This window comes from Ornithorhynchus anatinus, chromosome 6 (assembly GCF_004115215.2).
Source record: "Ornithorhynchus anatinus isolate Pmale09 chromosome 6, mOrnAna1.pri.v4, whole genome shotgun sequence".
In the NCBI taxonomy this organism is placed as follows: Eukaryota; Metazoa; Chordata; class Mammalia; order Monotremata; family Ornithorhynchidae; genus Ornithorhynchus; species Ornithorhynchus anatinus.
In genome coordinates this window covers 27,218,854-27,232,586 of record NC_041733.1, presented here as the reverse complement: position 1 = coordinate 27,232,586, position 13,733 = coordinate 27,218,854, and the positions used below count along the sequence as shown (strand labels likewise).

At 49.3% G+C, this 13,733-nt stretch overlaps 2 protein-coding genes across 6 annotated transcripts in view; both read right to left on the bottom strand.

Annotated features, from left to right (window-relative positions):
* Nucleotides 1-950, bottom strand: part of KIAA1210 (KIAA1210 ortholog) — a 129,253-nt gene extending 128,303 nt beyond the window's left edge. For 3 of the 5 annotated variants that reach the window (XM_029067496.2, XM_029067495.2, XM_029067491.2), the window contains exon 1: nucleotides 626-771. The gene's annotated coding sequence lies outside the window, so the exon portion shown is untranslated. Of the gene's footprint in view, nucleotides 1-625 lie in introns of all 5 variants that reach the window. The other 2 variants (XM_029067494.1, XM_029067492.2) reach the window with 2 other exon arrangements.
* On the bottom strand, nucleotides 517-13,697 carry LOC120638471 (basic salivary proline-rich protein 3-like). The gene is made up of 3 exons (XM_039912450.1): nucleotides 13,139-13,697; nucleotides 5,230-5,412; nucleotides 517-845 (listed from the first exon to the last, which is right to left on the bottom strand). Exons 1-3 carry the CDS (start codon nucleotides 13,695-13,697, stop codon nucleotides 517-519), a joined length of 1,071 nt encoding a protein of 356 aa, XP_039768384.1.
* Nucleotides 13,698-13,733: the final 36 nt, after the last annotated feature.

Sequence of the window (13,733 nt, the reverse complement as noted above, 5' to 3'; positions counted from 1 at the left end):
ACACCCCTCTTTAAGAGCCCTGGGACATTTTCCACAATGCTGCATCTTCCCCTAATCAATCTTTCAGGCCAGGATTTAGGTTACACTGAGATCTATGCAAACTCAGCATTCGGGTCCTCCACAAAATCCTCTCATCATCTGAGAAAGAGATGGAGAGCAGAGATCTCTGATCCACGGATAATCCCCGAGACACACTTCAGCCTTTTGTTTCAACTTCTTCCTCCAGCAACCTTTTGTCCAGATGGCTCAGGTCTGGCAAAACCGTTACCCATCTTACGGTCCCCCTCTGCTCCCACGCTCCTCAGACGGGGACCGTAAGCTTCTTGTGGGCATGGGTCACGTCTACCCACTCTGTTGTATTATACAACGCGAACGCTTAAGACAATGCTCTGCACACGGAGTAGGCGCTCAATCAATAAATCCGCCAGATTGATCGATTGATCAGGGGGCTAAAAAGTAGTGGCAGGGTGAGAAGGTCGGCAGCAAGAGCAGGAGAAGCGAGGGCCTGGTTAACCCTCACTTTCCCCGGAGCCACCAGGCCTGTAGGGTCCAGCTGGGGTGGATGGCTGCGGGAAGGGGGTTAGGGGAGGGGTCGTTGCGGGAAGGGAGGGTGGACGGAACGTACCTGGCCAACAACAAAGCGCGTTGTGCGGGCGAGGCCGGCTCCGGGAAGATGCGCGGTCCAGCAGGCTCCGGCTGCGGGACTTTGGGGAGGGTGGGGGGCGGCGGAGGTCGGTTCCCCTGGGCAGGGGCTTGGGCCGGGAGCTCGGAGCCGGGGTCCTGGGGCGGGCGGTCGGCGGGGGCAGGAGCGGGGAGGCCGGGCAGAGGGGCTGGCAGCTGAAGGGCTGCAGCATTCAGGGGGCGCGGGGGGGCTCGGCGGGCGAGACCCCTCTCGGTGTGGGAGAGGCGGGGGTCTCTCCCGGCTTCCTCGGGAGTCTCCCCCGGCCCGGCCCGGCCCGGCCCGGCCCGGTTCGGGACACCTCCTCCTCCTCCTCCTGCTGCTGCCTTTCTCCACCTCCTCCTCCTCCTCCTCCTCCTCCTCCACCACCTCCTCCCTCCTGTGCTCCGGCTGGCGCTGCGCTCCCCGAGCTCCGCCCCGGGACCGGACCCCCGCTAAGGAGCGGGCGGGGCGGTGGCTGCCAGTCCGGGGATGCCGGGCTCCGCTCGCCCGCCCCGCGGACGCCCCTGCGGCCCGAAGACCCCCTCCCTCCCCGCCGCCCCCCGGCCCGGGCCCTCTCTGCCCTCGCGGGGGCGGGAGGCGGGGGGCGGCGGGGGAGGACGGTAGGAACCGGAGGGCGGAGGTCAAGGAGGAGGGTGGGGGGACCTGGTAGGGGGGAGGAGGAGGAGAAGGGTGGGGGGATCTGGTCGGGGGAGGAGGAGGGTGGGGGTCTGGTGGGGGGCAGGAGGAGAGTGGAGGTCTGGTGGGGGGGGAGGAGGGTGGGGGTCTGGTGGGGGGGGAGGAGGAGGAGGGTGAAGGTCTGGTGGGAGGGAGGAGGAGGGTGGGGGATCTGGTGGGGGGCAGGAGGAGAGTGGAGGTCTGGTGGGGGGGGAGGAGGGTGGGGGTCTGGTGGGGGGGCAGGAGGAGGAGGGTGAAGGTCTGGTGGGAGGGAGGAGAAGGGTGGGGGATCTGGTGGGGGGCAGGAGAGTGGAGGTCTGGTGGGGGGGGGAGGAGGAGGGTGGGGATCTGGTGGGGGGGGAGGAGTGAAGGAAGGTGGGGGGTCTGGTGGGGGGGGAGGAGGGTAGGGTCTGGTGGGAGGGAGGAGGAGGAGAAGGGTGGGGGATCTGGTCGGGAGAGGAGGAGGGTGGGGGTCTGGTGGGGGGGAGGAGGAGAGTGGAGGCCTGGTGGGGGGGAGGAGGAGGAGGGTGGGGGTCTGGTGGGGGGGAGGAGTGAAGGAAGGTGGGGGGTCTGGTGGGGGGGGAGGAGGAGGGTAGGGTCTGGTGGGAGGGAGGAGGAGGAGGGTAGTGGTCTGGTGGGAGGGAAGAGGAGGAGAGTGAGGGTCTGGTGGGAGGGAGGAGGAGGAGGGTAGTGGTCTGGTGGGAGGGAAGAGGAGGAGAGTGAGGGTCTGGTGGGAGGGAGGAGGAGGAGAAGGGTGGGGATCCTAGTGGGGGGAGGAGGAGGAGGAGGGTGGGGGTCTGGTGGGGGGGAGGAGGAGAGTGGAGGCCTGGTGGGGGGGAGGAGGAGGAGGGTGGGGGTCTAGTGGGGGGAGGAGTGAAGGAAGGTGGGGGGTCTGGTGGGGGGGGAGGAGGAGGGTAGGGTCTGGTGGGAGGGAGGAGGAGGAGGTAGTGGTCTGGTGGGAGGGAAAGGAGGAGAGTGAGGGTCTGGTGGGGAGGGAGGAGGGAGGAGAAGGGTGGGGGATCTAGTGGGGGGAGGAGGAGGAGGAGGGTGGGGGTCTGGTGGGAGGGAGGAGGAGGGTGGGGGGTCTGGTGGGAGGGAGAAGGAGGAGAAGGGTGGGAGATCTGGTGGGGGGAGGAGGAGGAGGGTGGGGGGTTGGAGGGGGGAGGAGGGGGGTGGGGGGTCTGGCGGGGGGGAGAAGGAGGAGAAGGGTGGGGATCTTGGGGAGGAGGAGGAAGAGAGTGGGGGTCTGGTGCGGGGGGAGGAGGAAGGCGGGGGGCCTGGTCCGGGGGAAGGGGAAGAGGGTGGGGGGGTCTGATGGGGAGATGGAGGAAGAGGAGGAGAGTGGGGGTCGGTGGAGGAGGGTGTGGTCGGGGGCGGAGGAGGAGGAGGAGGTAGGTGGGAGCCTGGTGGGGGGAAGGAGGAGGAGGGTGAGGAGCTCTGGTGGGGGTCGTCCGTGGCGGAGGAGGAGGAGGATGGGGTTCAGGGTCCGAGGCCCCGGAGGAGGGGAAGGACCAGGAGTTTAAAGTCCGGTGGCCGTTACGGCATCACCGTCAGTCAATCGGGACCAACCCGGCCCGGGACACTGAACCCTTCTCAGCCCCAAGCCCCGGCTCTCCTCTCGCCCCCATCTCACGGGCCAGGCCCGCACGGCCTCCTCTCTTCTCCTGTCTATTTCACTCGCTAGGAGCCCTTATTTCCCTTGTTTGAGCCATTTCTGCTCTCTTTTGATTCCTCCACCCCAAATCTCAAAATAAACAACTTTTTTTCTTATACAGTCAGGTTCCCGTAAATAAAAATATTTATGTTTATTGATGTCTGTCTCTCCCTCCACCCCCAAGACTGTAAGCTCCTTGTGAGCAGGGAATGTGTCTGTTTATTGTCTTCTTGTACTCTCCCAAGCGTTTAGTACAGTGCTCTGCACACAGTAAATGCTCAATAAATACGATTGAATGAATAAATGGTGCAGATTGGTAGCGACATACTTTTACAAAAAATGGAAAGTGACTTCCATTTGTCTTTCTTTTTTTTAGGTACATTGGAGAAAGAAGAGAGGGGCAAAAAAGGTTGAAGACGAAGTGGCTCAGTGGAAACACCACGGGCTTTGGAGTCAGAGGTCATGGGTTCGAATCCCAGCTCTGCCACTTGTCAGCTGTGTGACTTTGGGCAAGTCACTTAACTTCTCTGTGCCTCAGTTACCTTATCTGTAACTGGGGATTAAGACTGTGAGCCCCACATGGGACAAGCTGATTCCCCTGTGTCTACCCCAGCGCTTAGAACAGTGCTCTGCACATAGTAAGCGCTTTACAAATACCAACATTATTATTATTATTAGAAATTTAGGAAAATTAGTGCCAGAGTTCATTTCTGCTAAATCCTAGCCTTCAAGGAACTCCAGAAGTTGGGACTAAAGTACTCCCTGAGATATGGGATGAAGGGTCCATATTAAAGCATCTGGGTTTGTTGGAATTATACTTGAACTGTTTCATGTGACTACCCTTTTTTGTGACTCTGAGGTAAAAAGAGTAGTTTGCTTCCCAGCTTCTGGTCATCTGTCAGAGGGCTTCTGAAAGGAGGCCAAGTTTATTTACCATTATCTCCTCTTTTCTTCATTTTCCAGTCACTGGCCCCGAACTGAGAACACCCCCATAGTCAGTCCTCGGTGCTGGAGACATAAAGCATTAGAAGGCTGAAAGTGACCTCTAGAGGTTATCTGGTTATCTGCTTCATACTACATGATTTTCATTTATTTTTTTTTAATGTTACTTGTAAGCATTTACTATGTGTCAGGCTCTGTACTAAGCACTGGCGTAAATACAAGATCATCAGTCTGGTACAGTCCCTGTCCCACATGAGGCTCACAGTCTTAATCTCCGTTTTACAGATGAGGTAACTGAGGCCCAGAGAAGTTAAATGATTTACCCAAGGTCATACAGCAGACAAGAAGCAGCATGATGTAGTGGATAGAGCATGGGCCTGGGGGTCCAAAGGTCATGGATTTGAATCCCAGCTCTGCCACTTGCTTGCTGTGTGACCTTGGGCAAGTCACTTTACTTCTCTGTGCCTCAGTGGCCTCATCTGTGAAATTTGGATTGAGACTGTGAGCCCCATGTGGGACACGGACTGTGTCCAACCCAATTTGCATGTATCCACCCCAGCACTTAGAACAGTGCACATAGTAAGCACATAGTAAGTGCTTAACAAGTACCACAATTATTAATTATTATTATTAAGTGGGAGAGCCTGCTCTACCCCTCTTCCCCTCCCCACAGCACTTGTATATATTATTTATTACTCTATTTTATTAATGAAGTGTATGTATCTATGATTCTATTTATCTGTTTTGATGGAATTGATGCCTGTTCTCTTATTTTGTTTTTCTGTCTCCCCCCTTTTAGACTATGAGCCCGTTGTTGGGCAAGGATTATCTCTGCTGCCGAATTGTACATTCCAAGCACTTAATACAGTGGTCTGAACATAGTAAGCACTCAATAAATATGATTAAATGAATGAATGAATGAAATCAAACCCCTGTCCTTCAGATCCCCAGGCCCATTCTCTATCCATCAGGCCTCAAGAGTTTTCCGGATTGTTTTCATGATTATTGTGCCTGTGTTTTTGAGAAACTCATCTGCTTTGCTAAAGCAGTAGTCAGGACTGGCATGGTGGGGATACCATTGATTTTGAAAACTCTCTGAGTAGAAAGATTAAATGAGGAAACCCAGTATTGTTATGGAATATTTGGGAGTTGTCTTCAGATCCCAAAGCCTAATGGGCAGCACTGCCGGGGGATATGGTAACTTTCAGACCATATCCAGATCATATCCGGGTAAAAGATGAAAACACTGGCAGTGGCCACACTCTCCTTTTGAAGTACCTGTACCCCATTGCTTTACCTGCCATCTCCCCCAAAATATGGGGGAAAACCTTTTCATTGTTTGTGTTTTCTCCATCTGCTTCACTCCTCTGAGGCCAATAGGGCAGATCTTCCCCCAGCAAAAGCACCAAACCCCAAATATTACCACCTGTGGCAGGATATAGCCTTAGAATGTACCAATTGATTGTAATTATTCCAAAAACTAAAACGAAGGGGAAAGTGAATCCTTTCAGGGAGAAAAAAGTGCATTGAAATAAAAAATAATGAAGGCCAGTGTATAGAATACTGGTATAAATTTCCTGGAACTATATTTTATTTTTATCTTCATCAGCATCTTACAACCTTGGGCTTCTCATTTAATCTCTTTTCTCTTTTAAAGAGACAAAGTTGTCCGTGAAGTTGATGTTGATGCATGCCTCTGCTTGGAGAACTGCAACTAAAGGGCACAGAAGTTGCCCTGACCCAGAAGCTTCTCTGTAAAGTTTAAATTCCACACTGACTTTTCTCACTGTAGCCTCCCATCCCCTGGATCTGCATTTCCTCTCTGCAATCTGTCTCTCTCTCTTTTTTTTTTCATTATTGTCTTTGGGGAGGGAAAGCTTTATGACTGCCATTATCCTCATAATCAATAGTATCTTTTGACTGAAATCTTACTGTCCCCGATTAATTTTCCTGTTCCCCAGATCATGTCCTCCCTACCATTTCAGCATTTTTGCACTCACTGCTTTTTGTGCTTGGCACATAGTAAGCACTTAACAAATACCATCATTATTCTTATTGTTGCACTTTTGTACGTATCATTTTATGTACCCGACAATTTGTTCACTTCTTCTTCCTGTTTGCAAATTGTTTTATGCATATCTCCCCAACTAGATTGTATTGTAAGAAGTAGTGGGGCAGCAGGCATGCAGGGCTAGTGGCAGCCAGGAAGGCGCAATAGGGCACTTTGGGCAAATCCAGGAAGCCAAATTAAAATGTTTGCATGCTTGTTGTGGGCAGGGAACGTGGTTACCAACCCTATTGTATTGTACTCTCTCAATAACCTACTTCAGTGCTCTGCATAAGTGCTCAATAAATACCACTGATTGGCCACAGTCTGCATGCAATATCAAGTTGCACGGGCCGGCCACAACCTCAAGTGAGCACTGATGCAGCCCGAACCCACTATCGCAGTGATCAATTTCTTCAGTGGTTTCTTGGTCCTGAATCTCAGATTGAGTCTCATTAATTGTTCTTGACTGAATACTCCATTATTACCATCATCAAATGGGGATGTTGTTTGCAGTCTGCAAGCTGATATGAAAAAGGTGCTTACAAGAAAGTGTACAGGGAGGACAAGAAATGACTTAGGACATTTAAAATCATCAGTTAAGCAAGGCAGCCGGTGGGGACATGAATAGGTTAGAAATGCACTCATATCTTTCTTAAGTAACTGTGCAAGTTGGGAGAAATCTTTTTCACTACTATTACACCACTGTGCAATAAGAATGGATTGTCGTCAACTCATTACTCAATACTAAGATTAGTGCATTTCTTTAACTACTGGCAGATATTTAGTTCTACCTCCCTTTTTGGTAGTTGCATATTTTTTTAACACAAAATCAACTTCCACCCCCAACCTACACACATCTATAATAACCAGGAGAGCAAAGGAAATCCTCACACCCCCGGCCCTGCTACAAACACCAAACATGCACCCCCCCCCCCACCCCCCAGACCTATAGAACAGAGAGGCCCTGCTATACATTTCAGAGCTCCTTTTCCTTGTTGATTTTTCTCTATTGATCCACTCTCAAGGACTTCTGATTCAAGGAGACATACACAGGAAATGCTTAGGCCCTTTTGGACAAAGGGGAGCAGATTTTCTGCTTCCTGAATCTCATCTTTGCAAATATTTAAGAAACAGGGAAAGCAAAAGAATGTAACCATGGAATCTTTAGGCATTAAAATGGACATTAGGAAGTTTGGATGTAAAGAAGTAGTTCACTTTGAAGCTGATTATCTCAGTCTTGCTGTAACAACCCCCTTCCTTTTCCTTTGTGCCTTTTTCTCAGAATACAAAAGCCAAGGTGCGATGAGCAAAACATGCTTGCATAAGAATGAACAGCCAGGCAAGAGGCCTCCTACACACTTGGGTAAATGACCCTGACACTAGCTTGACTAGCAGATTGTTCACTCAGTTGCCTTAACCTCTGAAATCCTGTTTTAAACTGTGGGCTCGGTCAGTGATTCTTATCATTGAGAGCACTTCATGTTCAAGAACACTGCGGATGATTGCTTCCTCCCAGTTTATTCTAGCTAAGCCTTGCAAATCCCCTACAGAAAGATTATGAGCAACTTTGGTCACATTCCTTTTAAGTTGCATTTTGAGGTCTTGGTATATAACCATTAATTAATTAATTAATTAATTCAGTCAATTGTATTTATTGAGCACCTACTGTGTGCAGACCACTGTACTAAGCATTTGGGAGAGTACAATATAACAATAAACAGACAAATTCCCTCCCCACAATGAGCTTGAGAAGCAACATGGTATAAGGTATAATGGATAGAGCATGGGCCAGGAAATCAAAAAGTCAGGGTTTTAATCCCAGCTCTGCCACTTCTCTGCTGTGTGACCTTGTGTAAGTCACTTCACTTCTCTGTGCCTCAGTTACCTTATATGTAAAATGGGGATTAAGACTGTGAGCTCCACATGGGACAGGGACTGTGTCCAACTTGATTTGCTTGTATCCATCCCAATGCTTGTACAGTTCCCGGCACATAGTAAGCAATGAACAGATACTATTATTACTATTATGATTACAGTCTACAGAGCTTTCAGTCTGTCATCAGAGTGGAGAATTTCCCCACACTGAGCTTTAGAAAAGGATTTTGGTAAATAATGAGAATTAACCTTGTATGATATTGGACATTAAACAAAGGCCAAAGTGAAAATGTTAATAATAACAACCATCATCTTCTGGCATATAGATTAGCCAGTAATGGGTAAATGTAGAATAACATAGCTGGAAAGGACCAGTTCTACGAGAATCAATAAGGCATAACCTAAAATGACTCCAACACAGATCAGACAGGAACCCTGGGAAAGGTGCAGGAAATAGAAGTGGCTGGCTTGGCTGCTTGTAGGATGCTTTTCTTAAATTTAGATTTGAGGAGCAGGAGATTGAAGGAATTTGAAGTATGATTCAGAAACCAACCAGGAGGAAGAAATGTGTTGATTTTATGGCAACTTTCATGATAGGCTTTATAAATAATAAAATTGACCCATTAAGGCTGTCTTTGGCTTTCTCCACCTAAGACTGGTCTCTTCTGCTAAAGGCTGAAGAAAGGTATAAGAAAGATATAAGGTATAAGAAAGGTAGTCCACGTTTTTGATACCAAAGTTAAGGAAATTATATTCCTAGGTATCAGATATAGTAGTATTACTGATAAGCATGTGTATTTTGGAGCTTTACTTGGCCATGAGTGTCTTTCAACAGATTATATCATCAGGCTCGATATCACTATATTCCTTCTAATGCTGCCTCTTGACCTAGTGAAAGGAGTAGTGGTGGATTCCATTTCTTGGAAAATGTGATTCTACCCCTAACTTAAGAGGTACTACCAGAAAGGAAAGAGAGATAGAAGCAGCTGTAATTTACCTCCTGATGGATTAAGAAATAAGTAGAGGGTATTGGGATTTTTTACAGGCTTCTTTCCATCATATATTCATACAAATTTGATTTGGATAGCATTATTTTTGTAAAATGTGATTGCTCTATGATATCTCAATATAGCATTTCAGATTAATAATAGATGGCTGAGACAGAATAGTCTAAAAAAATGGAAGCAACATTACCAGTTGGAAAGAGCATTGGCCCCAGTAGACATGGGTTCTACTTATGGCTTTGCCATTTACCCGCTGTGTGACCTTGGGTACGTCACGTAACGTCTATGTGTCTCAGTTCCCTCTTCTGCAAAATGGGGATTCAATGCCTTGTTCTCCCTCTTACTTAAATTGTGAACCCCAAGTGGGTCTCATATGTATCCCAGTACTTAGTACAGTGCTTGACAAATAGTAAGTGCTTAACAAGTATCATTATTGTTATAATTATTATATAGTAATAAAATTATAACAATAAATAAAAAGAAAATTAGACTAGTAATCCTGAAACATAAGTTTCGTACTTAGCACAGAAATTCACAAGTTGGAGTGTACTAGTTATTGGCCTCAGTTTCTCTACCTATAAAATGTAAATGATAATTGTTATGAGATGTTTGTGAAACATTTCAGAATTATTGGATGAAATGAATATACTGCTTTGTTAGCTACCCAGAAAAGAGGCTACTAATTTCATTCACCATTATAAACATTTCATTCCTAATGCAGAATCACTTAATGGACACGATTAGTCACTAGTCATTCAATCAACCATCGAGTATTTATTGAGCACTTGTTTGGGAGTGTACAAAATAATAGACAGATCCCTGCTCTTAAGGAGCTAACGTTCTAATGGGGGAAACAATATTAACATAAATTACAGGTAGCAGAAGCAACCATGTATAAGGTTATGAACATTAGAAGCTGTAGAAGTGGGGTGAATATCTTGGCACATAGTAAGCACTGAACAAATACCATTTCAGAGACAAAAAACTGATGGTTGCTTAACCATTCTAATGAAGGTTTTCAAAGTCGGGTTGACCTGTGAGCAAGATTCCATTTCTTAGTCTGAGTGTTACTTCCCTTCAAGAAAACTGTTGTCTCAAAACACCATCTAGTGATAGTTACTGGGATTTGAGATAGTTACTGGGATAGTTTTCCTAGCCGTTAGCATTCAAATTTACCCATTCTTGGGAAGCAGGAGACAAGGACACATGGACATCATGTTTTGGTTAGCAGAATAAATTCCACTGAGAGTTTTGCTTAGGGCGGTTAGTTCAACCTCCCGCCCCCACGCCCCCCACGCAGAGGGTGTGCTCCGTGAACAATTACGTTGGTATGTACATTCCTTAGGAGAGGGAAGGAATGATATTTCCTTCTTACTACCAGGCATTGTATGGCTATTTTTGGTTCCCTAAAAGAAAACATGAAGCAGGCAGGACCCAAGAGGAAAGATGCATTGATCTGGAACGCTCCAGGGCAATCTCTGGCCCAGGAAAGTCCATGGGGCAGGCAAGATCTAAAATCCTTGGCCAGGTTGGGCCAGTAGAAAGTCAAACCCAGCCAGGCCCCCAGCAGGTTCAAGCAATAAAAGTCTGGGTCTTGAGAGGCTCTCATTTAGCCATGTCCCTGGAGTAGAAGCAATTAATGGTATTTATTGAATGCTTACTGTGTGCAGAGCACTGTACTAAATGCTTAGGAGAATACATGTACCCCTGCTATTCTCCTACCACAACCCAGCCTGCACACTTCACTCCTCTAATGTGGATTGCATCTGTCTCACAACCGACCTATTGTCCATGTCCTGCCTCTGGCCTGGAACACCCTCCCTCTTCATATCCGACAGGCAATTACTCTTCCCACTTTCAAAACCTTATTGAAGGCACAAATCCAAAGGACCTTCCCTGATTAAACCCTCATTTCCTCTTCTTCCACTCCCTGTTTGTCCTGATTTGGTCGCTTTATTCACACTCCCCGTCAACCCCAAAGCATTTATATTGTCTGTCTTTCCGTCTAGACTGTAAGCTTGTTATGGGTAGGGAATGTGTCTGTTCATTGTTATATTTACTCTCCCAAGCACTCTGCACACAGTAAGCACTCAATTAATATGACTGAATGAAAGTACATAAATTATTATTAGCATTATCATTAGTAGTAATAATAATAGTATTTAAGTGTTTGTAATGTGCAGGCCTCTAAGACTGTAAACTCATCGTAGGCAGGGAATGTGTCTACCAACTCTAATAAATTCTTTTCACCCAAACACTTGGTACCATGTTCTGTAGAGAGAAAGTACTTGGGAAAAGCAGCGTGGCATAGTGGATAGAGCAAAGGCCTGGGAGTCAGAAGGTCATGGGTTCTCATCCCAGTTCTGCCACTTGTCTGCTGTGTGATGTTGGGCAAGTCATTTCATTTCTCTGGGCCTCAGTTACCTCATCTGTAAAATGGGGATTGAGACTGTGAGTCCCACCTGGGGCAGGGACTGTGTGCAACCCAATTTGTTTGCCTCCACTCCAGTGCTTAGAACAGTGCCTGGCTTACCAAATACCATTATCATTAATAAATACCCTTGACTGATGTATTAGAGCACTGCACTTTGCATTAGGAACAAATATACATGAATTATCACCTAATTGTGAGCCTCTCACAATTTACTGAGCGCCCTCTGTACTGTTACTACAGAGTTCGTAGGCGGCTTAGCGGCAACAGGCCGGGCTTGGGAGTCAGAGGACGTGGGTTCTAACCCCGGCTCTCCAACTTGTCTGCTGTGTGACCTCGGGCAAGTCACTTAACTTTTCTGAGCCTCAGTTCAACAGTAAAATGGGGATTAAGACTGGGAGCCCCACGTGGGACAACCTGATTACCCTGTAATAATGTTGGTATTTGTTAAGTGCTTACTATGTGCAGAGCACTGTTCTAAGCGCTGGGGTAGATACTAGGTCATCAGGTTTTCCCACGTGGGGCTCAGTCTTAATTTACCTCTTCTCCAGATGAGGGAACTGAGGCCCAGAGAAGTTAAGTTAAGTTAACAAATACCAACATTATTATTATTATTATTATTAAGTGACTTGCCCAAAGTCACACAGTTGACAAGTGGCGGAATCCCGGCTCTGCCACTTGCCAGCTGTGTGACTGTGGGCAAGTCACTTAACTTCTCGGTGCCTCAGTTGCCTCATCTGTAAAATGGGGATTAAGACTGTGAGCCCCACGTGGGACAACCTGATTCCCTTGTGTCTACCCCAGCGCTTAGAACAGTGCTTGGCACATAGTAAGTGCTTAACAAATACCAACATTATTATTATTATTATTCTCTGGGCCTCAGTTCCCTCATCTGTAAAATGGGGATTAACTGTGAGCCTCACGTGGGACAACCTGATTACCCTGTATCTACCCCAGTGCTTAGAACAGTGCAGCGTGGCTCACTGGAAAGAGCCGGGGCTTTGGAGTCAGAGGTCATGGGTTCGACCCCGGCTCTGCCACTTGTCAGCTGTGTGACTTTGGGCAAGTCACTTAACTTCTCGGTGCCTCAGTTCCCTCATCTGTAAAATGGGGATTAAGACTGTGAGCCCCACGTGGGAGAACCTGATTCCCGTGTCTACCCCAGCGCTTAGAACAGTGCTCTGCACATAGTAAGCGCTTAACAAATACCAAGTCCGTGCTCTTTAATAATGTTGGTATTTCCACTAAACTATGCTGCTCCTCTACCCTGGCGCTTAGAACAGTCCTTGGCACATAGTAAGTGCTTAACAAATAGCATAATTATGATTTTTATGATACCCACATGCTTTAGACATCGAAGTGTGACATGGAAATATGGATTGACAAAAATCCGCATCTTGCATTTTGCGGGGGGGAGACCGAAAGAAGGCGACCGGGGTTTCATTCATTCAATCGTATTTATTGAGTGTTCATTGTGTGCGGCGCGCTGTAATTATAATAATAATGTTGGTATTTGTTAAGTGCTGACTATGTGCAGAGCACTATTCTAAGCGCTGGGGGAGAATACAGGGCCATCAGGTTGTCCCACGTGGGGCTCACAGTCTTCATCCCCATTTTACAGATGAGGTCCCTGAGGCCCAGAGAAGTGACTTGCCCACAGTCACACAGTTGACAAGTGGCAGGGTCAGGATTGGAACCCATGACCTCTGACTCCCCAGCCCGGGCTCTTGCCATTGAGCCACGCTGCTCGGGTGAGGACAGGACAGGGAGGGGATGGGGGAGGGGGGGGGCACTGATGGGCTACGTGAGGGGTCTGGGCCTAGTGGGGAAAGCGCGGCCTCGCCACTTCCGGTCACGCGCTCCTCTGTGGGGGGCCGCGTGCACAGCTGCGGGGGCCGCGCGCTCCTCGGTGGCCGCCGCACGGTGAGGCCGCCAATGGCGCGCGGGCTGGGGGCGCCTCGCCCTCCCCCTTGGCCCCGCCCCTCGAGGCGGTAACCACGCCCCCTTAGGGCCGCGCGCTCCTCTGTGGCTCCACTGTGAGGCCGCCAATGGCGCGCGGGCTGGGGGGCGCCCCGCCCTCCAGGCCCCGCCCCTCGAGGCGGTAACCCCGCCCCCTTAGGCCGATCGCTCCTCTGTGGGGGCCGCGTGCACAGCTGTGAGGGTCGCGCGCTCTGTGGCCGCACTGTGAGGCCGCCAATGGCGCGCGGGCTGGGGGCGCCCCACCCTCCCGGCCCCGCCCCTCGAGGCCATAACCCCGCCCCCTTAGGGCCGCGCGCTCCTCTGTGGGGGCCGCGTGCACCTCTGTGAGGGTCGCGCGCTCCTCTGTGGGGGCCGCGCGCTCCTCCGTGGCCGCACTGTGAGGCCGCCAATGGCGCGCGGGCTGGGGGCGCCCCGCCCTCCCCCATGGCCCCGCCCCTCGAGGCGGTGACCACGCCCCTCCG